Genomic DNA, 27,810 nt, shown 5'->3' on the forward strand with positions numbered 1-27,810 from the left:
ACCTCTTCAGCACGTCTTTTTTTCAACTTCTTGCTGATAGCTTGGCTTTACATAGCCGCCTTCTAATAGTAACAGCACTCACAGGTAACTTTAAGTGTTCTTTGACCATGCTGGAACTGATCATTGGCTGAGTCTTTGCCAATTTCGTTATTCTTCTAAACAATTCAAATTGTAGCTTTCCATTTTCTTTCACATCTATTTGGCTTAAATCTCCATTTTAGAGCATTCGATATCATTTTCTGCACTTCTTTGTATGTTTTTTCCATCTTTAATCAACTTTTGAATTAAAGTACACTGTTGTTCTGAACAATGGGAACTAATTTGACACCTGTTTTTCACAGAATAATTTACCTCTTCAATTGAACTCCACATTGCTATTATTTTGAACTCGTCTCATTTCAATTAATGATTAAATTACACAGAATCAGGTGCATCCAATCATGACTGTTGGGTCTGTTGGTTTTCTATTACTCCATTACACATACAAGTAAAATATTTACCATGAAGAAATATAATTTCTCCTAAAAACAATTATTAATCTGGTTACTGATGTTGGACTGCTATTATTTTACCTACAACTGTACATTTATTTTACCACACGTCCCAGCTTTCTGGGAGGCTGAGGTTAGAGCTCAGGGTCAGCCATGACTACAGTAACCAAGAAGCAATGTTAAAGTTCAAAAGTCCTGTAGTGGCAGCTTGGGAGTGCTGGGGCATGAGCCCATGTCTCTCTGATCAGCAAAACATTATTTATGATTGTTTTGTTCTTTTTCTGTTCTATTCTGCTTTTTTAAGTTGTTACTTACTTTTGACTACTCTGGAGTATGGATAGTCTTCAGCATGAGCTAATCCAAGTGGGGCTTATTTGAAACAGCTTTGTTTGATTTATTGCAGATCTCTCTACACATATTGTGTTCCATCAGCAAAGTTTGGGAAACTTGTTAGCACTGGCCAAGCAAGGCACATCAAAGCATCTTCACTTTAGTCAAATAATGATGACATAAAAAGTACCCAAGTGTAAAAACATTCAAATGAAAGCACATGATGCTTGAGAAGCAGTATGGCAAAAATAAACAAGGTTTTATTTTTAGCATTTAGGTACATCAAATGTAACCCCATCCCCATAATGGTTTGACTAAATATTAAATGCCTGATAAGTTCTAGCCTCTGCTGGGGTAAGCCCTAGATGGGCACAAGCATTCAACGGGTAATTTGAAAATACCAGTTAAACTAATAGACAAGTCTTTCGCCCATGAAAGGAAACTGGATTATTCAGAGGAAACCCACCAAACAGAGAGAACATGCAAACAGACATGAAGGAAGGATTTAAGGCCTTGTCCCTGGAGGCCACAGTGCCAACCACTACACCACCAAAATAATAAAATTCTTAGAGCTCAAACATTAAAAAAAATAAATAGAAAAAGTTTTTTGGCTTAATCAAAAATCTATTTCATATCCTAAAGTGAAAGTCAGCCGAATTTCTTGCAAAACCTTTATTTACAAAAGGTCATTATACAGTACATACAGCAGACATTCATAAACCAGGACATTAGTTATGTGTCACTTATTCTATCCGCTGCAGACAAAAAAAAAAAAAAAAAAAAAAAGTACACAGAGTTTGAGGACACGATACACAGAAAATTGATGCCCTTAACATGGTCATACAGACTACCTGAATTAAAAAGCATCATTAATCAATTATATCACTGTCCTGTTCAATTCTGGATTGAGATCGGTCATGGAGTGTTGATTAATTTTTTCCCCAACAAAATCTTTCCCTTTTCTTCTATCTTTCTCCATTCCATCTTTTCCACACTTTTCTTCACCTCCTGCTCATCTATGCTGAGAAACCCTTCTTCTTCCTCATAGCTAAGAGAAGTAGACCCATCTGAAGCCTGACTAAAATTTAAATTAATTTTCACATACATCGTTTTTTCAAATTCATCTCCAACATCTTTTTTCGTCTGGTTATAAACTGCAGTTTCATTTTTCTCCCAAAGCTTCTCAGGAAGCCTTTCTGGCCAATCAGACATTAAAGCACCTACTTGCACTTCGTCAGAAAAGTCATAGTGCTGTGGCCATTTATAGTTCAAAAACACATCACCTCTCAGTTCCTCTTCTGGTGAGTGAAATCCCTTCCAAGTGAGGTTCTCTCTCCGATCCCAGCTTTTCTTCAAGCCAGGAGAATTGCTCATGTAAACATCATGTACACGACCTGGATTTAGAGCTCTCCAGTCATGAGCTTCCTGATGTATTTCTTCAGAAGAGGTGTGGGAGTATGGTTTTGAAGTTGGAGGTTTGGCTGTGCTCTTCTGCTTTGGGATATTGTTTACCTTCTCCATATCAGGAGCAACATCTATTAAAAGTCCTTGTAGCCAAAGTGACAAAGCACTTTCTGAGTCTTGGCTTATAACCATAATGCTATAGGACATTACAGGTTGAGCGAGCAAGGAGGGGCTGTAAGGAGGTTTCTTGTTTGAATCTTTCGATATAGTGGTCAGGCTTTTTTTCAATAAAGTTAGGAAAGTTCCAGAAACTATCAGATTTGTTCCTGTCTCCCTAACTTGGGAGGTGGCATTTAATGAATTTGATCGCAAGTGTTCTCCTTCATGTTCCACATCCTTAATGGTAACTGGACCTGTACTTACAAGGGCTTTTAGATCTTAAAAAAAAAAAAAAAAAAAACCATAATTGAGAAACACTACAAGAATAAAATTTGGCATATTGTTTTTAAAGCAATAACTACATTAAATTATCCATTAAAAAGTGCTTTAAGTATTAACATGCTGACAGAATGGATACTGACCATTTGACAGACCACCATAGGAAGGAGGACCTTTACATTTTGACTCACAGCACTTGCATATTCTTGTCTGGCCACCCAACTCAACCCAGCTGAAAGATAAATAAAGGAGATTGACCACAGCCAAGGGAGCATGTCAAATTTGTCATGTCTTGGTGATTGGTTACTTTGATTTGCTGTTCTTGTAGTTGCAGGATTTAGCATGTGGAGTCACTGCTGATGAAAAGACCATGCTGCAATGTACATACATCTGAAAGAATCATTGTTTTACTTGAGGATTGATAAATTCATCCAGTTGAAATTATTATTTTAATATTCACATGTCAAGCCTCAAGATTCTCTTGTTCTATTTAAAAATAATGTAACTTATTTTAGGGGATTTAATATAGCAAGAAAAAAAAGAATCTGCCAATGAAATAAGACTTGAAATCCAGGAACCAGAAATCCAGACAAAACCCACCTGTGAGAACTTTAATCTGGATGAATCCAAGAGCAAGTTAATGGAATCAAGTTGTCTGGAGATAAACTCAATTGGAGACTGTTTGGAGGAGACGCATCTGCCAAAAACCAATATATCAATATCAAAATTATTATTATTATTTTTTTAAATCTATACAATTGTGCTGTACCTACCCTTTGTTGAGAATGAGGGCAAATTTCGATTTATCATTGGGGTCTGAAGAGGATGTAGCATAGCATGACTGGATGTAGAGCTCCTGGTCTGGTCCAGTTGACGCAGATACCTGCAAGTACACAGATTCTCCTTTTTGGATGACATTAGTGTCAGCCGGACCACTCCAAGAAGCTGGAAAAGTTACCAAACAAAGAAAAGCCCAGATCAGACAATAACTAAAGTGTAGATATACTAAACCACTTAATATTGTTTGGTTCTAAAAGCTCATCTTAATGACTCACAGTTCATCAGCCGTAGATTAAAGCTGCGTCTAAGATTCAAGTTCCAGATAGGAAAAGGGACTGATAAGTTAGACCAAACCTCACTTAAACGTGTCTGTAAAAGCTTTAGTGGTAAAACTCCACCACCAAGTTCAGGCCAGGTATTATGACCAGCAGCATCTGAGTAACAAGACAGTGTTAAAACTGGTAATAAAAAGTAAATACAATTCCCTGCCATCTTCATTGTGTGAAGAAAAACCTGATCCCACCCCAGACTCAACACAGCTAATGTTTTAACCGATATTTTTACCACTAAACGTTCGGTCAACCAAACATTGCACTGGGTACCAAATGTGGAACAAATTGCACTCAGCTGGTTCTAATTTAGAGTAGGTGGGACCTCTTGATTAATTAATTAAAAAGTTAATTAGCGAGGAATTAAGTAGAGTACTTCTAGAGCACGTGTTCCCAACCCTGATTTAAAAAAAAAAAAAAAAAAAAAAACACACACAAAAAAAAACACACCCTGTTTTGCATATTTGAGTTTGCTGTTCTGGAATTCAGTGTACTGGAGTAAAGTAATACTAAAATGTGTAAGATGGTGGGTTCTCCAGGACCAGGGAGGAACCTAACACATAGGATATCAATGTTGTAGCATGTAACTCTCGGCATGGTGACTGTATTATGCAATTTGTACACCTTACTGTAAATATACAATGCTGAAGATGACTGCTAGATACACTTTATTAAAATGAAGTTAGTCATATTCAGCAAGTCAAAAAGGTTGTATTTCTTATTCTTGTGTAGCACATTCAGCCTGTTTAGGACTTTGTAATTAGGTGATGAGTGCAGAATAAACTCCTGAGTTAGGTGTTATTATTGAAGCAGTGCTAATCTCTGCTATTATGAGTTACAAATTTGCTTTTAAAAGTGGTTAGACAATATGCTAATTGTAATTTCTTCTGTTTTACTATTTTGGTTCCTTTAAAATAAGACGGACAGATGGACATATAGATAACTTTATTAATTACAAAGAGAAAAAGTATTGTCACAGCAGCCAGTTCACGGTTTATACAAATAAGCAAAATTATAATGAGAAAGGGGTAAAGTTAAAGAAAAAAAACCCTAAGATGCACTCACTTATCTATCTATACTATCTATTCATGTTGCAAATGAAAAGTGTGCCTATAGCTTATATTAATCACATATTAGCCTACAAAAAGTGGCTGATAAAACATAATTAAATAACACTGACTTTTCACTTTAAAAAATATAGTTTTTGTTGTTTTAGTATTTTTTTAAGAGTTGCTATTTTCCCAATAAGATTCTGTCAACATCGTTAGCAAAAAGTTAAGTTGCTGGTATCAATAAACGTAGCTTGTGAACTTTACCCTAACCAAAATGGCGTCACGGTTGACGTGACCTACAGGGTTTTCATATACACCTGTGCGACGGAACTCGCCTTCTACTCCGTGTTCTACTAGAGCCCATGTTGTAAGCAGGAGAAGGTTTTTTTTTTTCAAGCCTCGTTTGCATTTTGTTTTTAATTTGGTTTAGAGCATAATTTTAGAAATGTTTAGTAATATTAGAGCGACATTTGAAGGATGTACTGGATTTTTTAAAATTATTATTATTACTTTTACAGCAGACGCCCCTTCCGCATCATGGACTGTTCCGAAGGCAGTTGTGTTAGGGAGTACGTCATTGTCCTCGTTAGAGCGTTCAGGTATAGGGTGTGGAGCCTCGAGGCGGAAAACCGCGAAGATACGGGATTTGTATTTGCAGAATAAACTGCAGTAACATGGACGCTTTCCACTGTTGAAGATGACATAGAACAACAAGCAGTCGGATATATTGTCAATATGGGTAAGGTGTTTTTATTTTAAATAAAGTTGTAAAGGCGGCTTGGCTTCGCTGATGATGCGTTCAATGTGTACATGTTTCAGTTGTAGTCGTGTCTGTTTAGAGGGAGAGAAAAAAGTTAGTGATACTTGTATAATACGTATATAATATTCTGGTTAATGTTTGGGGAAGGGAATTATTTATATAGTGGGTGCAGTAGTTAAATTTGGAAACATTTAAATAAGGTTAAAGCAAAGCACGTTTTAAACGATTAAGCACATCAGATCTTGAACGCAGCTCACTGCACCTATTTAAGGTGTGGTAGGATTGTATGTTTACAGCAGTACAGTGTCGGTGCATTGCGGTTAAGTCAGATTACTTTTACTTTAGCAATTTATTTAATATATATTGCCCGTGAAAGTGCAATAAAGTGATTGCAATTCTATTACACATGTATTGTGAGTCAAATTAAATGATCCCTAAAAAGACCCAGCATTCTCAGATCTGGTTTTGTTTTTCTTCTTTTTTTTGTGGTGATGTGAGAAAAAAAAATTACTGATGCACATGTTACACGTGGGACTGCACGATTTCATAAAAAAATAAAATAACTTTGTGATTAGATTGACACATTAAATTATTGACAAACTCTACATAGATTCCTGACTATGCCTATACTACCTGTAATAAATTTCAGTCCTTAAAGTGACTAAATAATTCCACAGGTCCAGGGTTGAGGGTTTGTGTGTGTAGTTTGCATGTTCATGCTGTGCTTGGTGGGTTTCCTCCGGGTACACCGGTTTCCTCCCACAGTCCAAAGGCATGCACGGTAGGCTAAATGGCAATAGTGTGTGCTTCTGTGGCCCTGTGATGGAATGCTCGTCCATCCTGGGTGTATCCCAACTAGTGCCCTGAGTCCCTTGGGATAGGCTCCAGGTCCCCACAGGAAGAGAATAAGAGAATAATTCTGCAGAACATTTACAAAGTTATATTTTCTAAGAGAAGGAGATAAACACTCCTGTGCATGTCATAGTCAAACTGCCAGTTTGGAAGTCCTGAGGGTAAAAAAAAAAAAAGAAAGTTCAAACAAACCCTGCTAGGCTGTGGATGACTGAAAGTAGTGATAACCATGATTATGATAATAATGAAGTCTTTAGTCTCTTTGTCTCCTTTGTTTGCTCCTATTTCTCTTGCTTCGTCCCAGACTTCCTGTTACTGTTTGACCTAAGCGCTCAAAACCTGCTCGACAACTTCGTCCAAGCCGTCATGCTCATTTTTCGCTCGCTCACACACACACACACACACACACAATAATGTAGTGGGAGCATGTTGATGCCTGTCATTGTACTAACTTGTTTACGCTGGATTTTCATGCAGGATTAAAACTCTTCTTGAGATTGATATAAGGTGTAAAAACAAAACAACAGGGTGCTGTGATGAACCAGTTACTCTCACAACCCCAAAGTCAATCATCTTTCTCAACTGCTTTAATTTCTCTTATACTACAGCAATCATTGTCATGATTTATTAATGTAATTTTAAAAAATCTATATATAATTGCATTCCTACAATTCAACAGTGCTGTGGTGTAAATGCTACATGTGCACTGTAATGTAAAGCTTAGGAACTGTCATGTTATAAAGATGTATGAAGATTGCCTAATTGTTTTAGATAAAGAGGAAGAGTGCACAAATAATAAGAATGGTAATAAAAGTATTCATCTATCTATTTTTGTGCAACTGTTAGAATTACAGGTTTTATGATTACCATTTCTTTTCTGACGCTGTGTATCAGCTGATCATAATCATCCCATATTCTATTTTCCTTTAAAACAATTAAGTTTGATTTAGTTTTTTGCTGAAGCACTTTAAAAGTTTATTTAATAATTGCTAATATCGTAAATATAGTGTGATCTTATTGGTCCCCCTCATTTCTTCATATTTTGCTTCCAAAGAGCCAGACTTCCTTATATGTTTAATGTAGTTTTGAGGAATAGTTCTTAAGAAGTTTCCGTCCCTCATTATCAGTCCAGTCCCTGTACCTGAGCAGTTCAAGAGGAACGTTTTTTGCTATTTAAGCCACACAGTGACTTGAAGCATTCAAGCATAAACATCTAACTTAATGCATGAACCAGTAAGAAACTGATGCAGATGATGACATGATTAGGCCGGATAGGAGTATACTGGTAATGCTAAAGTGGTTGGAACAGACGAGGGGGGAAATGAGGTTGCTGCTTACTGCAGGTTTTTACATAAGCAATTTTTAAATTGTCTACTCTCACAGTTAACATTTGTTCCTGTTTCTTTAATTGAACCTACTTCATTAATTTTCATTTAATATGAACAAATGAGGTGGGGTCAAGACTTTTGCACAAGTAGACCTCAAGTCAAACCAGGATATGTAGAGGAAAAAAAAACCCTCACATTTTGTTCTTCGTTGCCAGGTTTGTGTTGTCGGAGCCTGAAGGATACCAAGATCCTAATGAAGATGGGTTTGGGCCTTGTCTTGGTGGGTCACGTGAACTTCCTGTTGGGGGCGCTGGTGCACGGCACTGTGCTTCGTGATGTGAAAGTGCAGACCGCCACAATTGAGTACGCCATCTCCAACATCATCGCCCTCGTCGCGGGTCTTGTGGTAAGTTTCATTTTGACACCTCAGAGTCAGGTTTCTAGTCGTGTTCTCTTAGGCCTTGTTCAGCCAGTTTTATTGTTGTTTTTTATAATTGATTGGCCACACCGTTATTTGAAAGTGATCAGACTAAATTTGGCTCTGTTCAGTCTGGCAGCCCAAATATCCTTCAATTTCCTCATAATGTCGCCCTGTTTCTGTACATACCCTCACGCTTTGCCTGTACTGATGCATTCTTCTGAAGTGCTATCAGACATTTCACTTCATCTTTTGTCCAGGGACTATTGTTCTTCATTTCCTTACTGCGGTTAAGCCACACACTCTTCCTAAAAACACAGTAAAGCACAGACATTTCGAAAGCATGTCTTTTACATACTTGGTAGAAATGGAAAAAAATATCCTCTGTGACTTCCTACAGCACAGCAATTTAATTTTCTACAGAATTTTAATTTCATCAACATTGTAACTTCCATTGTTTTCCTTTCCAGTGAGTTTTCACCACAGATCCATGTCCCATAACATGTTGTGTCATCTCGTGAGTGACGTAAATCTGAGTTTGAATTTTTTTTTCAAGCATGTAGAGCATCCAGGCTGAGATACATATTTAGAAATCTGATTTGAATCAGTTTAAGACCACATCTGAATGTTCTTCTGATGAGATTTGCGAAAGTCAGATTTGAGATATTTTCTCTTTTAATGGTTTAGACATGAAATCAAACTGATTCCAATCTGCATATGGCAAAAATCAGATTTGGGCTGGCAGACTAAACAAGGCCTTAGTTTCATGTCTGTTACACTTCATGTGTTGAACCTTAACATAGGAATAATCCGTTTATAGTGACATTTAAATGTTAAGAGATGTCCACAACACAAGTTTACATCAATATAACAGCAGCTGTAAACAGATGTTCCCACACTAGCCTCTCCTTTCTTTTTTCTTAAAGTTGCTTGAGACAAATGAGACAATAAACACTAGTGCTTTTGAATCGAATCAAATCAAAGTTTGTGAGTCGTTTAAAGTCTACATATGATTAACTACTTCAAGTGGTAATAATGTATAATATTGGTAAAGTGTTTACTTTAAAATTTGAGCTTTTTTGGAAGGAGGGGGCCCTTTGGTGAGTCTTTCTGAATAATTAATCAATTTTCACAATGGGAAAATATAGCCTGTCTATCTTTTAATTAAAGTAAATGAGTTTCCAAGGAAATAAACTATCCTTATCAGAAATAAATTAAACATCTGTCTTGATTTGACACCTCTAAAGGGTGATTAAATGAGGGTAATGAAACTGAAACAAAACTATTTTTACTCTTTACTGGTCATTCCTGACTTGCTTAAGATTAAATGTGCATTTTTGTAGTTATTTGTCAATATGTTTAGAGGAACAAGTAGTACACAATAAAAAAAAAAAAAAAATTCAAAGCACTGGAGCTTATTGTTGGCTGTTGTCCCACTCTCTGCCCATCCTCACTTACTCATCTTTTATACCGCTTTATCCTGTATTCAGGGTCACGGGGACCTGAAGCCTATCCCAGGAGATTTAAGGCACGAGGTGGGGGTACACCCTGGACAGGGTGCCAATCCATCACAGGGCACATACACATACACTCACACACTCATTTACACACTACAGGTAATTTGGGAACGCCAATCAGCCTAACCTACATGTCTTTGGGCTGTGGGAGAAAACCAGAGTATTTGGAGGAAACCCACCATTTTTAGGCCTTAAAAAGTCTTAAATTCGCTGTTCTAGGTCTTAAATATTTGTTTACAGGTCTTATTTTTCCGATGTCGATGTAAAGCTCATTTTAATTCTATTTCTGTTTTTGTTGTTGCTTGGTTGAATCCGTGGTGTTGTAGTTTTTTGTTTCACTAGTCCAAATATAATTCGCTTTATTACGACTACAAATGAGACCAACATGCAACAGCCAATCAGCTTTCTGTTATTGGCGCGAGTCTCTCTCGGGTTGTATGTTACCACAGACGTAAAACCGAGTTTACGTTTTAACTATGGGAAAGTGCAGGTTTAGCTTGGCTTGAAAAAACTGAATATAAGGATTGGTTAAGGCCAGATGCTAACAATGCATTTAAAGCATACTGTTTATTATGCAAGAAAACAATTAAACTGGGAACGTTAGGTGTACGAGCCTAACGTTAGCGTCTCATGCAAAAAGTGAGAAACATCTGACTGCTGTGAAGGGTTTTTTTAGAAAACGACAGCCATCAATCAATTCTGCCAAGTATCTGGTGGCTCCACGCTGCCTAACGTTAGGCAAGGCCCACACTGCAGCTCCGCGACCCCCGCGAGCGACCTCCGTGTCGCTTTTGGATCAGAGCCAACGCTAAGAGCAGAAGTGCCCTGGGTCCTCCATGTCGTGACTAGACACCAGTCCTATAGTGCGAATGAGGAAATCGGTAAATTGTTTCAGACAATGTTTCCGGACCCCGACATCGCTAAATCATTTAGGTGCAGGAAAGATAAAACTTCTTACATTGCGCGTTTTGGACTAGCGGATTTTATCAAGAGAGACCGGAAGATCGAAAGTGACCGGACCGTTTGTGCTGATGTTTGACGAAAGTCTAATCGCACCTCCACAATGAAGCAACTGGACTAGCACGTACGTTTTTGGGAAAGCGGGCAGGTGCAGTCAAGATACCTTGGATCCCAGTTCATGAGGCATGCTACAGCCGAGGACTTAATGAAGCACGTGAAAGTAAGTAAATGTTTTATTTCAACACTTATAGTTTTTTTTTTTTAAAGAGTAATTAAGGTTACCTTTTCTGTTTTATTAAGTTGATTGTTATTAATTTTTCATATTGTTTATACTACTTTCCTTTGTTAAAACTATTTAAGAAATAATTTAATTGTATTTTAATTCCACTTATTTTTTCTCAGGAGTGTGTGGATCCGCTTGACCTAAGAAAACTGGTGTCCATTTCAATGGAGGCTGAAGGCAAGGCTGGCAGTAAGATGGCTCAGCTAATAACTAAGTCAAATGCTTTGAGGAGGGCCAGCAAGGAGAAATCAGCTGAGCTCAAGAACATTAAGGAAGAGATTCTGGCCAAGGGAGAAGAGCTGAGATTAATGTAGCACCCACCCACACACACACACACACACACACACACACACACACACACACACACACACACGTGTGCATACACACTACAGATTAGTGCTAAGCTGTTTGTACTGTATGTTGTTGTTGTCGTTGTTTTTTGTTTTTTGTATTTTAACAATGCATCTAACTTGTTTTCAACACTGTTGCAATAAATGTATGTGATTCTGCAATTCTTTATTTTTTTGTGTTTTTGATGCTGTGATATAGGTCTTAAATTTAATTCATATTGGTCTTAAAAAGGTCTTAAAAAACTTTCAATTTGACATTATGAAACCTGCAGAAATTCTGGGATGGAATCGAACCTGGCTGGAAATTGAACCCGGCCACTCGAGGTGAAGGACGACAGTGCTAACCACTACACCACCAGGTCACCCACCTCATGCTTCTGCCTGTAAATCATCAGTGTTAGATTGGTTTAAAGTTCCCAGGAAATTGGTTTGGTGATCAATCATTAAGGCTTGCATAAGTCGCTATACACCAGCTTTATTAAATAGAACTAGTATTTAAGTCAAATGCCTTTAGCTTTGATTGTGGTTTTCAGAAAAATAATTCCTCATGCTCCCAGAACCACTCTTTCACAAGCTGGGTCCTGGAATATGCCCGTTCCATCGGGGAAGAAAAACTATAAATGTGATATCCTGGTCATTCGGTGCATTCTGGCCGTCAGCTGACTTTATTTTATTGCCACATAACGTTGTTGAGCCTAGACCTAAGCAACTGAACGCAGGTTATAAAACCACCTCCAGAGGTGTGTAGATTGGCATCTATACATGATGGGCACAATGGTTTTAATTGAACATTTTTTGCTACTTTACAAAAAGTTTAAATGATCTCTTCATTTTTTCCCTAACCATGTTTCTTCCATGAAGTTGACGCTTCAGCATTATCCTTCTAGGCTTTAATAATGTGTTGGACAGCTCTTAACTAGATTCAAGTCATCTCAAAGAACCTTAGATTTTTTTTTTCATCAATGCTGTACTGATGCACAAAATAAATGCTGCCTAAATATGGCTGTCCATTTTCACCTGATTAAATCATTCAACGTTATACAAATGCAATAATTGAAAATTCACAAGGACAGCAGTGTTGGTGATCTGTTCCAGACTCTTGTTGGCATATAGCCTGGAAAAAGCTGAGCAGAACTAAACGCTCTTTAACCAAGTGTTTACTGATTCCCAAAAACTGCACCAAAAGATCAGAAACTAGCCCAAGCCTAGAATTTGAGGATGGTATGATGTGATTCTTCGTATAAACGCTATTTAAAATCAAATTTATTGATTCTTTCTGCTCTGCAGGCGGTTGTAGCTGGGATCTCAGCCATCACACTGTCTAAAAACATGAAGAAGCAGGCCTTGGTAAGTCGAACGCACACATCTATACACAGATGTTGTTAATACAGAGTACTGTTCCAAAGTCTTGAGGCACCCAAATGACGTAGATTAAATCAAAGAAATGGGAACAAATGTTTTACTGTGCCTTACTGCAAAGTGCCTTAAGATACACTTTAAAAACTGGTTGTTTATGTAACAAGCTCAGCAGCAACCTTGTTTTCCCTCTCGTCTGTTCCAAACACTCAGCATATATCAGCACATTGCCTGATCGTCTGTTATCGTTTGCACTTGTTTCGCACTGGTTCATGCCTCAAGTTAGATTTGTCTTTTATTCTTGAATGATTCATTGGTCACTGTGTGGCTTAACAAACAAACAAACAAACAAAACCTTTGCTCTGAAATTGCTCAGGGACTGGACTGAAAAAGAGTTAGAAAAACGTCCTTCAGGAAGTCTGGAAAACTATTACTCTGGACTACACTAAACACTACATGAAAGTCTGGCTCTTTGGAAGCAAAATATAAAGAACATGTGTTTGTGTGGTTACTTAAATACTAAATACAGATGATCTCTGCTTTTCCTGGTCAAAAAAATATGTCTTAGTTAATGTGTACTTTATTTAATTAATTAATTAATTAATTTATTTATTTATTTATAAACATTTATTAATTATAGGATAATTTTTAAAACTTACTTATAAAACTTTCCAGAAGTTATCAAAGATTCCATTTGTTTGTGGTTTCCTATTAAAAATGCTATTTATATACAGTTGTATAACTGGTTAGTGACACTGTTTAATAATAAACATGATAGACATTGTGGATTAGACTGCTGAGTAAGGGATTTATATCTGTAGTGGTTATTGAGTTTGAACAGAACCCTGGTGAGCTCGACTGCAATGAGCAACTGATTTAACTCATGACTTGAATTAACTCATGTTTTGTTGTTTAGATAAGTTTATGATCATGTATGTGTTTTGTGTACAGTGCTTGCTTGTTTTTGTGGTTTCTACACACCCTTGCTAAAAGCTGCACTGGTTTCTCGCTGCAAAAATATGACGCCGAAAATAAACAGAATCAGTCTAATAGCTATAAAATTATCCTTAATGTTCTATTTCTGTTTAAAAAAAAAAAAAAAAAAAAAAAAGAAAAAAAAAACATGTCTAGACAAAAATTACATTAATTTTGATGATGATGTGTTTCCTTCATAACCTCCACACCCACCTCCCTAGCAGTGATGTTCCTCTGTCCCTGCAGAAATGGCTGTTGTTGGTGGTGAGCATCATCACATGCTTTCTCGGGTTAGCTTCTGCCGTCAGCGTCTTGGTCTCCATGGTTACAGCCATTTCTAACGACGGTTCGAGTCTGCTGAAGCAGTGTAATGTGAACATTACTGTTAACACGTACAGCATCACTAATGAGTGTCCGTTTGACCCCACACGCGTTTACGTGAGTCATCAAGTTTAACCACCAGGTTAATTACTAGTCCAAGTCATTACAGGACTTGTCTCGGTTTTTCTTTCTAAACCTTTATCATTTTTTGTTGACTTCACCCCCCCCCCCTCTCTCTCTAGGGGACGACTCTGACCCTCTGGGTGCTGCTCATCATCTTGTCGGTGGTGGAGGTGGTGTTTTCGGCTCGCTGTTTCGCAGCCAGCACCAGCTTCCTGCGTCTGCCTTGCCCCTGGAGGAAGACCCCGAAAAAATCCAGGGTAAAAAAAAAAATAAAATTAATAAATAATCAACAACCCGCCTTCCGTACATGTGCACTGTTCTAATACATTATGGTTTCTATAGCAACAGCTCATTCACCGGAACTTGTACAGTCGATCTGCCACATAAACAGAAAAACAAACTCATTATTATACTAAAGTTTAATTTTTTTAAGGAGCTGTTTGTTTGATGTGTATGGAAGGAGTCTGTGGCATAACCCTGAGATGTTACTGCTGGCTTTCAGTTTTACTTTTAATTCAATTGATTAAGCCTGTGGATTACTGGGTTACTGATCAGAAGCTCGAGGGTTCAAACCCCAGCACCGGGAAGTTGCCACTGTTGATCTCTCAAGCAAGGCCATTACAGTATCTGCATCTGCTCCTTTATCCTGGCTGACCCTGAACTCTGACCCCTGTTTCCTAACTGGGATATGCAAAAAAATCTTTCTACTGTGCTATAAGGTACATGTGACCATTAATTTAAAAGTTGTTGTTATTATTATTATTAATTAATGACATTCTTCCTCAGGTGCGTTTCCGATCGCCAAAGAACTCTACCTCATCACCGAGTGAGGCGTTTCCTGCAGAACGGCGTGACCTTCTGAACCCCATCTCGCCCACCGAGGAGAACAGCTGTCTGTGAGCTCAAGCGGATATATATACATACACTTTTTTTTCACTACTTACGGCTGCATTTGTGAGTTCTAGTCTTTTTAGGACATTAAAGTAGTCTGTGTGGACAGTAAATCTCAACAGTGCCTGCAATACCTAGATGCTGATTCAATTTGTATTGTGATTCTGAGAGCATGATGATTTTTATACATATTCCAATACCAGATTTTTTTTCAGATTTTGTTACATTTCTAAACAATCTTGGCGAATATTTTGCTCCTACCACACAGGATGCTGTCCAGTTTAATACCTGGAGGAACTGCAACATAGTACCACCTCAAAAGCAAACATATATAAATTAAAAATTACTTAATTGAGTCAGTGTGATGCTACATGAATTGTTGCACAAAAAAAAATGACAAAAATTTTTATTCATTTTTTTCCCTCACTTCCCTAGTACAAACGTTCCAGACTTAGTCCCTTAGAAATATTATATAAAAACCACACCAGCTGTTTTAAAAAGACTAAAATTCGGGATGCATGGTGCACAAAGGGTGATCAAGTCAAACCGGGACTTTTGAGGAAAAACTGTAGTGTGCATCACTGCACGTCTGCCGGGATCGTCATTCACAGACATATGGCCTTCTTTAAAATGTTTGCACCATTCAGATGTTATACTGCGGCTAAGAGTCTCATCACTGTGCTGTGCTTGAAGTTTTATGTAAATGTCAATCAGTATTACGCCTGTATTCACCAGACATTTCATTACATGTCCCGGTTTGACTTGAACACTCCTCATTCCAGAGAATAGCATAGCGCCGTTTCTTAACCACAAGCACATCTGTAAGTGTAAGGGCCGGTAAAGATGTCTGCGTGAATTATGGTATATGTAAACACTGCCGTGACTGAGAGCTCCTCCTTGTCCATTCTCACTAGAACTCAAGGTACTGTATATTTGTGACGGCACTTTTGGGCTAACTCAATATAAGCCTTTGCACTCACTCACCTCTCAAACGTTATCAGCAGGTGAAGTGCTCACCTGCATCGCCAAACTGTTACACAAGTGCAGATAAAGCCCAGCGTTGGTGAAGGAGAGATTTAAACACAAACAGTTGGATTTAAAGAACATCTGTATGATATCTGTTACGTTTACTGCAGATTAATTGACTATGCATGATATTATTTTATTAAAATGTAAATGTTTGATAAGTAAAGTGTTTACTTGTATAGAAAAAAAGACAAAACATTTTAATGTTAAAGTCATAGTGATCATTTACTCTTGATAGTTGATGCTTCTGTATAATATGATATGGTGTGAGTAAGATCTTGTAGTTTGTGAATATAAATTATATTTACACGTACACACTCTGGATCTGTCCACATGCTGTTTGAACATGTTATTGCACCTTTTTATTATTATTATTATTATTATTATTATTATTATTATTATTATTATTATGATCAACTCTAAATCTCTGTCAGTGATGCCATGCTGTTAAATTTTTGTCCTTGGTTTAGAATAATACGTTATAGAGATATTATTACGTATTGTGATGTATATCATTTCCATTTTATAAAGTGCATTATAAAATAATTTAATGAAAGTATCCTGTAGTCTTAAAAGCTGTTTTTAGTTTCCTGGTTGTAATGGTTTGTGTATCAGTGCATTTTTGTGTGTTTTTATGTTTTAACTTCACTTTTATTTCCAATAAATTGCATTACACAATAAATGAATACCTTTTTAGATCAAACTGTAATTTCTCATCCATGCTTTACACATCACAGGTCACATTCAAACTTTTGGTACTAAAATGAGTTTTTACCATTATATGATGTTAACATAAGAAAGGTATCTTGTGTATCATATTTACACTTATTTGTTGTATATTATTTTAACCCCCAAAAGCAATATGGTGATATAAATGACTTTTATTTATACATTTAAACAAAAAAAAGTTAACATTTTTTTTAAGGTTAATTTTTCTCACCGCTCCCCATGTGATGATCCGCATGTGAGTTTAGGTCTTTTTTTCCTGTTTATTACTTTCTGTTCTACACAATCTAGAGCAGTTTGGTGTCAGAAGTGAAAAATCAGTTCTTTTATCCTGGAGGTTGTTAAAGCTTAACGAGATTACAGGCAAGAAGTTGAAGTTGATTCCTTTTGCACTTCAAGAGGAAAAAAGGAGGCTGGTAATAGTTTTTTTTTTTCTCAGACATCAGCCTCATTAAAAAACAAAAAAAGATAACAAACTATTAGCTGTCTTTAAACATAAAAAGACACAACTGTCCTGAAATAAGGACCTCTGTAGGCTATATACATAAAATAATCAGGAGGAAATAAAGATAGGGATGTTTTCATGTGTTCTATGGGATAATTAGGGATAATCAATAATCTGTCTGTCGGGTCGTCCTCAGTAAGGCTGCTCCTGGTACTGCCGCTCTGTGGCGGTGGTGAAGTCCTCCAGGACGCTGCGCAGGTACTCGAATGTGGGACGCTTTTCCGGGTTTTCGTTCCAACACTCATGCATTATAACGTACAAATCCTCGGGACAGTGGTCCGGACGAGGCATGCGGTACCCTCTCTCCAGGTTCTGGATCACCTCTGGATTCGTCATCCCTGAAAGAGAAACCTCTTATAAATATCATCTGAACTTTTTTAAGATGATCAAAAATAGACTTGATGGATCTGATGGAGGTTTACAATTCTGGAACCTGATTGGTCTGAATGGTGTTAAGTCGTTTTGTCATTGCTATAGTGATGGATTGTGTAAAGGAGTGTTTAATGATTTTTTTTTAAATGAAAGGAGTCTTAAGTGTCAGTTATTTCTTACAGAAAAACTTCAGGAGAAGGAAAAAAATTACTTCGGTTCTTTTCTTTTCTTAGACCGTAGTTATGTTCCGTAGTCAGTTATAAATAATGAATAATGAGGAGGTTCCAGTGTTATGGATATAATATTCAGACTTGTATGGCTAAACAGTTTAGTCAGTATAAGCAGACTTAGTATATTTAGTACAACCCCAGATATCCCCTAAGTATCACATCATATCATATATCTTACCATATCGTATATCATAATACTTAATTAAAATTACTAACATTTTTAACATCATAAAGTGTTTTTTTTGCACTTGATCACAGCTGCACTTGATCTTGAATCAGATAAAGAACCATCTGCTGAGTGTGTAAAGGCACCAAGACTCATCTGTGAGATGTTTGTAATTATTTTCAGATTAAAGGTTTTTATACCTGGGTAAGGAATTCTGCCATAGGTCACAATCTCGGTCAGCAGGATGCCAAAAGACCAGACGTCCGATTTGATGGAGAACGTGCCGTAGTTGATGGCTTCAGGAGCTGTCCATTTGATGGGAAACTTTGCACCTTTGTAGCAAAAAGATCAAACTCAGTCAGGTTCTAATCAAACAGTGTCCATGTAGTACAGCATGACCATGATGTCTCACCTTCCCTGGCCGTGTATTCGTTGTTCTCGATGAGCCGAGCGAGGCCGAAGTCTGCGATCTTGCAGATGAGGCCGTCAGACACCAGGATGTTGGCAGCTCTCAGGTCTCGGTGGATGTAGTTCTTATGCTCGATGTAGGCCATGCCATCAGCCACCTGCAGGAGGCAGCACATCATTAGGCCTGTGTGTGTGTGTGTGTGTGTGTGTGTGTGTGTGCACAGGCTGTGGTAGTTTACATAAAGAGACACCGAGATGTGGGCCAGGTTCCTGAGTCAGGGAGTGTCCTGCTTCCCTTTGTTTGACCTTTGACCTGTAATAGTCTCCTCCACCCTGTTATCAGAGGGAGATCATTTCTCTTCCACTATTGGATACTTTCCTGTGCTGTTATTTTAAATACAGGATTCAGGGGTGTTTTAAAGACAAATATTATGGAATGAATTCTACCTCTAGTCTCCTCATTTCACCCCTCCAGGGGGATTGTAAAGGCCCCTGACTGACTGGGACGTCTACAAATGCTATGGCAGGAAAAGTGCAACCTTGGTCCTGACTGGGGCCTAATAAATTAGGCTTTCAGGGGGCTTATAATCACAAGAAATAACCCCTGTTCCCCCACTACCTCTTGGTGTGGTCCAATGACCCAGAGACCCACAACCTCTCCTTCTATCTTATAGAGACCAGCAAACCTCTCCTGCCACTCAAAGGCCTACAAGCTCCTCCTTTTACCCTTTCTGAGATCTAAAAACACTTGGTTTTGTCTCTCAGAGGCCCACTGCCTCCTCCACCTCCTGACATCCGGAAATAATATAAGGCTCCTTCTACTCTCATCCTGAAAGCCACAAACACCTCCGTCTGACATCTAGAGATTGGGAATCTTCTCCCACTGATACCCTGAGATCCAGAAGCTCCTCCTCCTGACACCCCATCATTCTGAGGGTCAAAAACATTTCTCCCCCACCACCTTGAGAAACCTGCCATGCAACAGGCTCCTCCCAATTTCCTGTGCACCACAAGCTCCTCCTTCTTGTAGGTGTGTCTTGATTGCCTTAAATGGGAAAATGGGTGTGTCTCTGAGGCCAGAAAATTTAATGGACAAAGCAAGTTTGTGAAACTATGTAAGTTTAGTAATTTTCTTTAAATTAAGGGGAGTAAAAGGGTCACTTTGCCCTGACTGGGGAAAAATGTAACAACAATGACAACAGCACCCTGAAATTAGGAAACTATTTAGATAAAAACAGAATTAAAAAAATTATACTACAATTTAAAAATAATTCAAGCTACATATTTTAGATGCATGTAAGTTTAATAACACTGAAAATGGTATAAGGAGGGATTACTGTAGTGTGGAATGACTGAGAAATGAAATGTGTGTGTGTGTGTGTGTGTGTGTGTGTGTCAGAATGTTTCTGGCATTAGATAAGAGCTTGATGGTAAAAACCAAAGCATGAAAGATATTCATCTCTGGCAGCAGTAGCTACCTTTTCAGGAGGTATGTGTTTTGTTCACGGAAATATACCCTCAGTGTGTGTGTGTGTGTGTGTGTGTGTGTGAAATGTAAACTGAAGCTGATAAGCAAAAATTTCACACGTTAGTGGGATGTGACAGGTTTCTTGGCAGACAGCAGAGAACAATGTGTGTTGTGTGCAAAAAGCATGTGTATGTATGTGTGTGTGTGTGTGTGTGTGTGTGTGTGTGTGTGTGTGTGTGTGTGCGCGCGCGTGTGGATTTGGATCTGTGCGTCATTTCATCTTCAGTAGCTGTAGGACAATCAAGCCTGTTTAACCTTTCAAACTTTAATGTTCCACAAATCAGACACACACTTCATCTATATACAGACACACACTTCATTCTGAAAGTTGGACTGACTCCAGGTCTAAAGTTAATTAAAAAAAAGAACAGAGATCTCTCGATTAAAGGAAGAGTCTCTCGAGGACACATGATCGGAGTGACCTCATGTGACCTCATGTGACCCCAAACGACTTTTACATGGGCCAAGTTGTGCTGTCTAGACGACTGGGTCAGAGCAACTCTAAAACAGGAGCTCTTGTGTGGTGTTCCTGAGAACTGGCGACAGATCATGGGCAGCCAAGACTCACTGATCCGTGCCCAACCACCCACCAAGCATGGGGAGAACATGCAAACTGTACGGTTAAAGGAAAATAATCAAGTTATATAACAGTAATTCAAATTGCTACACTTGATAAAGTCTTTTGTTGGGTTCCTACAATCCTGAATAATATTTGTAGCATATTTTTATCTTCGATCGTTCGAGGTTTCTTTTGCTCGTATAATAAGCTTATGTACTCAGAGAATCAGAGCTTATTAACCACCAGACATAAGCATGCTGTTAGGAAATGTGCAGTGAACATTTTTCAGTCCACTAAATTCCAAAATCTTGTTAAATCCCAGTGGGAAAAGGTGGAAAATGTAGTCTAAATTTAGAGAACACTTTACACTTGCAGTCATGAAAGAGTGTGTGCGGTCAGATATGACACGTGCTGGACAAACAAAGACCACATTAACTAACTAATCTAACTAATTCTAAGCACATGGTGTAGCCCAATAAACAGTACTTAATGAAAAAAAGTGAATATTTTGTGTGACTATGCTTTAAGAAGCCTTTAGTCTCTGGTCCAATTTGTGCAGTTTTACAAAGAAATAAGCTACTTAATGAGAATCCTGCAGCACCATCCACAGTTCTTCTGAGGACTTTGACTGTTGCACCTACTTCTTTCTTGCACGCAAAACACAACGTAAAAAATATGTTGTTTTCTTTTCTGGCATACACTTTTTTCTGTAACTTCTAATCTTGTGTTGGAATACTGATGTTTGAGAATCAGAAATGTTTTTGCACTGATTCAATAATAAAGTACTAAAATTCTTGGGCGTAGTGGTTAGTACTGTTGCCTTGCACCTACAGGGTCCGGGTTTGACTCCCGCCTCGGGGTCTGTGTGCATGGATTTTGCATGTTCTCCATGTGTTTGGTGGGTTTCCTCCGGGTACTGCGGTTTCCTCCCACAGTCAAAAGACAGACAGATTAGGCTAATTGGCTTTACAAAATTTTTTGTAGTGTGTGGATGCGTTATGAATGTTGACCTGTCGTCCTACCACGGTTGTAAAAACAGGAATAAATACAATGGTCACCATAGACCTCCACAGTCCCTATTTAGAGGGATGGATGGAGGGTATTGATATATATGGTTTCCAGTGGTTACTGGGTGTCTGTTCCAGTTACCTGCGAGGCCATGTCGATCAGGGTGTTCATTTGCAAATTTGTTCCATCTGGTGTTTTCAGGAAATCCACCAGACTGCCTGTATACAAAAACACACAGACACACAAGTTTTGTCAGTCAAATTATCAGTCAAATTCAATACTGCAACAAAAACGAATGTTTCTTGGAGGAAATAGTAAATGTAGTTACTATTGCATATGACGGTTATATTATGGCGATATAATAACAGCAGGAAGAAGAAAAAAGAATTAGACTCTTGTTATTCCAACGGGTATGTTAAACAATTGAAAAAGTTGTTGTTGTAATTCGTGTGATGTGTATTATATTAAATAAGTAGGATGGCAAAGTGCACACTTTTAAGAAATATTAAAGAAAAAAAGACATTTAACTATTTTATTTAAAATAGTATAATAAAATAAACGATTCAATACAAAGAAGCAATGTGAAAATCTTATATATAATATATTGTCCATGAAATTATTTCTATCTACTGTACAATGTATTTTCAAAGCCTAATATACTGTATGTTCTGTATTGAATATATGGAAGTGGATTTAGGATTGATTCCTGAGGGACGCCTTACACAACTAAAACCATTTATATTTGCCAGAAGTAGCTTTTATTATCTATCCTGTTTATCCTGTGTTGGGTTGTAGGAGGGGGTGGGGTTTATCCACTGGTATAAGCAAGGGTACACCTTTGCAGGGCACAATCACACACATGCAGTGGACGGTTTGGGAATGCCAATCAAACTACTGTGTATGTCTTTGTACTGTGGAAGGAAACTGGAACACGCAGAGGAAACCCTGCATGCACACTACGCGCATGCCGGACTAGAGGTGAGATTTGAACCGTTAACCTTTGTGGTGTAGATCTCAATGCTGATGACTAAACCACCACGAAAACAAACATGACACTGTATAAAATCAGAAAGTAAAACCTAATCTTTGACAATAAGTGTAAGAAACAAAACTGCAATAAATAAAACTTCATGAAACTGTGACCAAACACCAGAAAAGAGCAACCCGTGACAGGACAGAGGTGCAGACTCAAACCGAAACGAACAGAGTGGCAGGAATAGGAAATTACTGACAAAGAGAGGGCATTAACCCACAATGACTAAACTTTGATCTTAGCACTGACATTTAGGGAACCTAGAAGAGCATTGTTTGTTTATTTGAATAGGAGGAAATGTAAGACATTAAATCTGTGTTAAATAAGACAAACAGCTGGTGTAAGTCGTAAAAAATACAGTACATGTTGCCGAATTTCCAACAAGTGAATTAAGGAGAGAGTTGAATCATGGTGTCATCTTAAGGGTTTTGATGAATGCATGGACAAAGGGAAGTGAGGCGGCAGACTAACAAATGTGATTTTACTGCCTAACGTCTTCCAGGTTTGATATAAGAGCATAAATAGCAACAGAAACCCTTCTAAAAGAAGAAAACAACATTCTCAGGAAATCCTCCATTCAGTTACTGTGAAGTCATATGCTGCTGCGATATTTTTATGACAACTCAACTCATCTTTATATGTATAGCACTTTAACAACAAGAATGCCCCAAAGTGCTTCACATAAATAATAAAATAATATAGTAATCTAATAAAATAAAATAAAAAACAGGATGACCGGGATGGAGCATAGGGCTCAAGCAGATCCGAGAAGTAGGGCGGGGTAAGGCCATGTAGACATTTAAACAAGACCAAAAGAATTTTAAAATTAATTCGGTACTGTACCAGGAGCCAATGAAGAAAAGCCAGAACTGGAGAGATATGTTCTCTTTTACGCGTAGACGTTAATAGTTAAAAGGAATCATTATGCATTTAAGAACTTCCTTCAGGAGAAATGAGTTAAAGATGTCAGAAAAAGGAAAAGATAATGCTTTTGTTACTTGTGATGCTTATCTCTTATAAATTTTGTAACTTTGGTATAAAAGAATGATTCAGTTATGTTTTAAACAATAACCCCGCCCCTCACCTCGCCTCACCTTAACATTTAACTTAACAAGTAGACGTTTCCAAATATGCATTTATGGTTATTGTGAGTGCACTTTGTGAACAACTAAATGAGGAAAGGCCTGGTGAAAAAGCAGAAACTAACAACACCAACAACAACACAAGCACAATTGTCTAGCCTAAACAAAAAGACAATGATTACATCGCTTCTCTATGAAGGCTCTTTTGTTTTGAGGGCTCTCGAGGAGAACAGCAATGTGCTCGGATTCACATGACAACAAGTACAGTATGTGTGCAAAAGAACATCGTGTTTGTAATCATGCGGTGCTCATCGTGGACGACTAAGAGCAGAGTGTGTTAATGTATGTGTTTCCAGACTGCATTGTGCAACATCTTTTGACCACAGTGTCCTTTTTTGGGATTAAAAAGCAGCTGTTAAGTGCTAAAGATGAGAAACACACTATGTGTTGTGCTGTGGCAGCATGGTGGCGGCATGGTGGCGGCCATGGCCTCACACCTCCGGGATCTTCTCTGGGTACTCTGGTTTCCTCCCACAGTCCGAAGACATGTAGATTAGGCTAACTGGCGTTTCCAAATTTCTTGTAGTGCGTGCTTGTGTGTCCTGTGATTGATTGGCAACCTATCCTGGATGTACAGATGAAAAGTATAATGTTGTAATGACTAATAAAAGAAATGTTAACATTGCCAAATTGCTGCGGAATTTACATGATGTAATGTAATTGATCAACTTTAGAGTAAAAACAATCACAGAATATAAAGTGTTGTATTTCTAATCTATGAATTTTTTTGATATAAAATGTATGTTTTAGCAAATATAAAAGCAGTTTTAAAGCTAAATGCACCGCCTAGACAATTTTAGCACATAAGATATAAAAAAATAAAAAATAAAAATATACTGCCATGATTACAGTCAACCCTGATAAAGCACTCAAACTTAGTCCCTCAACCATGAATTGGAATAATTCCTCATACTGTTTGTGAAGATGAAAGTTATAAATGTGGGAAGTACCATTTTATTCTTCTCATTGTGAGTGTACTATGGTTGCTTAGCATTCATAACAGTGTGCTCAGTGCCATGTGTGTGTCATAAAGGTCACGTCATGTTCATTCCTGCATGAACTTATCCCAGAGGAGAAGTGCACACATCTCTCCCGAAAGAGAAGTGAATCACCGACTGGGCAGACACTGTCTGATTGTTTTAGAAAACGGACATTAGGTTTTTTTTTTTGTTTTATTAAAAAACAAAAGGCGTACAATTTGTCTAATCTAGGCCATTACCTCAAGAATGAGGTGAATTCCAATGTCAGCAGACAGACAAGCACAGTGTGTGCAGTAACAAGTGTGCAGTTACAGTTTACCAAAATTCGACTGATCAATCCAATCACTTTACATGCAAGTTTATTGTCTACTAGTAATAGTAATGAGAAATAAACCGTTAAAGGCCTTGACCATGCTTCAAGAGATAGAAAATAAAGTACATTCCTTATGTACTATAAGTGAATTGAAATAATCTGATTAGATTTTACCACAGTTAGATTTTGTGACCTTAAGGGCTAAGGGCGGCACAGTGGTAAAGGGGTTAGCACTGTCGATTTCACCTCTATTGTGTGGGTTCAATTCCCACCGTGTCTTTGGAATGTGGGAGGAAACCAGAGTACCCAGAGGAAACCCACCAAGCACGGGAAGAACATGCAAACTCCATGCACACAGAGACGGGAATCGAACCTGGCCGGGAATCGAACCCAGACCCTGGAGGTGCAAGGCAGTGCTAACCACTACACCACTGTGCTGTGATGTGGCTCAGTAGGAGCTTATTTACATATACACCTGACTGGTATTTCAGCTGAAGCATTAACACACCTAAACTTTTAGGGAGCTCTGAGACCTGTGTGAACTTGTAAAAGGAATAGTAGCATATGGAACCTTTAAAATTTACGATTAAGCATAACATAATAGTTGAAATGTATGATGTTCTTATATATAAAGCTAATAAACGCACTTTATGTGTGTACAGGGGCATGTCCTGGTTTGATAATCATAGTAGACCTCCTGTACAAGAGTCTGGGCCAGGACATAATTTCGAGATACATTTATATTCAGGCATTTGGCAGACGCTCTTATCCAGAGCAACTTACATTTTTTTTTTTTTTTATCTCATTACACATCTGAGCAGTTGAGGGTTAAGGGCCTTGCTCAAGGGCCCAACAGTGGCAACTTGGTGGTTGGGGGGTTTGAACCTGGGATCTTCCGAACCGTAGTCCAATGCCTTAACCACTGAGCTACCCCTGTCCCATAGATAGAAAAAAAAAATCTGAATGCGGTCTTTCCTGTTTACATTGAGGTTGAATAAAAATAAATTTAAAAAAAGTTGCATTCAAACCACAAAAAACGAGAGAGAGAGAGAACGATAGAGAGAAGTGTCTGTGAGTTTTTCAGTGTCATGTCGTGGTCTTGATGGTCTCAGTGTTGCTATTTTCAGAAAAGACCCATACAAGTTATGTCAACCTTCCTTTGATGTTTCTTATTTAGAAGCTTCAAAAAGCAGCACAAGCCTCATCCGGCCTTAAAAAAACAAAAACATACATGCCTTCAAGGTCATATGCTGCCTTTTTTTTTTTTTTTTCTAATTTAAGAGGAAGCCAATATGTATCTTTGCAGAGCCACACACATTTTTGACAGGAAATATCGCCTTAACAGACCTGCAGCTTTACACTCCTTGTTTTTTTCGTCCTATTAAAGATTTCCCATACTCTCCTCGTACTTCAATAGATCACACATGACGCGATAATGAGTAAGTTTATGAAAATGTTTATAGTCTGAGGTGCATTCCTTTAATAGATATTCAGGTTTGTGCATGTGTCTTTGAGGAAAGGTGCATGTGTATGTCTGTTGGGAGGGGAGTGTGTCACACACTTGATTTGGACACACTTGAAAGTTCTTACCAGCTCTAATGTCGAACCCTGTAAATGTTAAATCTGCCTGAATTATCATTTAACATCATGTGTCAATACACTTGTTTTATTATGTTATTGTTTCCACAGTAACAGCTCGATCAAAATAGCATAGTGACCTCCTGGGACCTGCGAAGCAGTATTTTCAGCTCACAGTGCTGTTAAATTTGTCAGTCTAATTGGTCATAAAGTGTTAATTCATTGCCTATAAGAGCAGATCTGCTGCAAATTACACATCAGTGTGTTTGCTCTAATACATCATGGTTTCTTAAGTATCAGCTCATTCACAGTGGTGTGGTATAGAAGATGTGCTACATGATCTAAATGAAGAACTGAGCTAAATATAATCAAATTGTATTTAAGGAGATGTCTATTTAGCATTTATGGATGGAAGCTTTAGAATTATTAAGCGTTTTTTTGGAAGCTTTAGTATTATTAGGCCGCACCTACGCATCATTGAAGTTGATGATCAACTTCAAAAGAGAGGAAAAAGAGTGAAAGGAGTGGAAAGGAAGTGACTGCTTATAGCCTCTTTAATGTATGTGAGAACTTGTTTTTTAGGAATGTTCCACGATTTAAAAAAAAAAGTGTGATGTTTGGTATCGCGTTTGCAGCTAAGTCAGTTCGTTATCGAATGTAATCATTGGCATCTGTTAATATAATGTCTAAATTCAAGGTTTAAACTCCTCCTTTCTAAAAGCTGTGACAGTTTAAATAGCAGTAAAAATAATTATATATAATTTAATTCTCTATATAGTCCCTAGCTACTTTAAGGCACCTATTCCAGCATTTGATTTGTGCTTGGATGGAAGATGGAAAGATTGAAAGTTTTCTCAGTACCCATGATCTGCCTGCATCACTTTTGAAACCCTAGCCTCGCAGGAACTCCTTTAATGACCCAAACATGTAGAAATGGCTTGGAACGAGATCAAGACTGTACTGTGGATGTGGCAATAACTTCAAGCTTAGTTCCTGTAATGTGCAATGGGTGTTGGTGAATAATCGTGTGTACAGGTCCCACAGACAGATGCGCCTCTTCCGCCTTCATCTTGGCAACAAGTTATCTGTCAATTTTCAAGGATAAGACGTTCGGCTCACTGGATATTCATGGTATGGTCTGATCACCGTGCTGTGCTTGAAATCAGGCTCATATACTCAAATAAACTAATGAATATGAGTGTGTTTCATAGTGTATACAAGGCAAAGAGGTTCTAGCCCTACCTTAGCCACAGGCCATATAAGCTATTAAGGACTTAA

The 27,810-nt window shown here is 38.0% G+C and overlaps 3 protein-coding genes across 3 annotated transcripts in view; 1 reads left to right on the plus strand and 2 right to left on the minus strand.

Moving 5' to 3' along the window:
• Positions 1-1,478: 1,478 nt before the first annotated feature.
• zpcx (zona pellucida protein C) lies at positions 1,479-3,983 on the minus strand. The gene is made up of 6 exons (XM_053510307.1): positions 3,719-3,983; positions 3,437-3,608; positions 3,264-3,360; positions 2,971-3,053; positions 2,807-2,895; positions 1,479-2,662 (listed from the first exon to the last, which is right to left on the minus strand). The coding sequence occupies exons 1-6, from the start codon at positions 3,939-3,941 to the stop codon at positions 1,737-1,739; spliced, it is 1,590 nt and encodes a 529-aa protein (XP_053366282.1). The 5' UTR covers positions 3,942-3,983; the 3' UTR covers positions 1,479-1,736.
• A 1,373-nt stretch (positions 3,984-5,356) lies between these two features.
• On the plus strand, positions 5,357-15,337 carry tmem54a (transmembrane protein 54a). Its single transcript, XM_053510276.1, has 6 exons — positions 5,357-5,563; positions 7,980-8,170; positions 12,580-12,639; positions 13,870-14,061; positions 14,187-14,324; positions 14,854-15,337. The coding sequence occupies exons 1-6, from the start codon at positions 5,560-5,562 to the stop codon at positions 14,965-14,967; spliced, it is 699 nt and encodes a 232-aa protein (XP_053366251.1). The 5' UTR covers positions 5,357-5,559; the 3' UTR covers positions 14,968-15,337.
• Positions 15,338-17,041: 1,704 nt separating this feature from the next.
• Positions 17,042-27,810, minus strand: part of lck (LCK proto-oncogene, Src family tyrosine kinase) — a 32,153-nt gene continuing 21,384 nt past the window's right edge. The window contains exons 10-13 of the mRNA XM_053509471.1: positions 21,628-21,704; positions 18,396-18,549; positions 18,184-18,315; positions 17,042-17,553 (exon numbers count right to left, since the gene is read on the minus strand). Of these exons, the coding sequence (XP_053365446.1) occupies positions 17,348-17,553; positions 18,184-18,315; positions 18,396-18,549; positions 21,628-21,704 (569 nt within the window). The 3' untranslated portion in view covers positions 17,042-17,347. The remainder of the gene's footprint in view (positions 17,554-18,183; positions 18,316-18,395; positions 18,550-21,627; positions 21,705-27,810) is intronic.

Source organism: Clarias gariepinus, chromosome 13 (genome assembly GCF_024256425.1).
Source record: "Clarias gariepinus isolate MV-2021 ecotype Netherlands chromosome 13, CGAR_prim_01v2, whole genome shotgun sequence".
NCBI classification, from domain to species: domain Eukaryota; kingdom Metazoa; phylum Chordata; class Actinopteri; order Siluriformes; family Clariidae; genus Clarias; species Clarias gariepinus.

Coding starts and splice junctions, on each gene's coding strand:
- zpcx (XM_053510307.1), bottom strand. CDS start 3,941: ATGAAGATGGCAGGGAATTGTATTTACTTTTTATTACCAGTTTTAACA. Junction 3,609..3,718: donor TAATCTACGGCTGATGAACT/GTGAGTCATTAA, acceptor TAACTTTTCCAG/CTTCTTGGAGTGGTCCGGCT. Junction 2,663..2,806: donor CTATGGTGGTCTGTCAAATG/GTCAGTATCCAT, acceptor TTTTTTTTTAAG/ATCTAAAAGCCCTTGTAAGT.
- tmem54a (XM_053510276.1), top strand. Junction 12,640..13,869: donor ACATGAAGAAGCAGGCCTTG/GTAAGTCGAACG, acceptor CTGTCCCTGCAG/AAATGGCTGTTGTTGGTGGT. Junction 14,062..14,186: donor TTGACCCCACACGCGTTTAC/GTGAGTCATCAA, acceptor CTCTCTCTCTAG/GGGACGACTCTGACCCTCTG.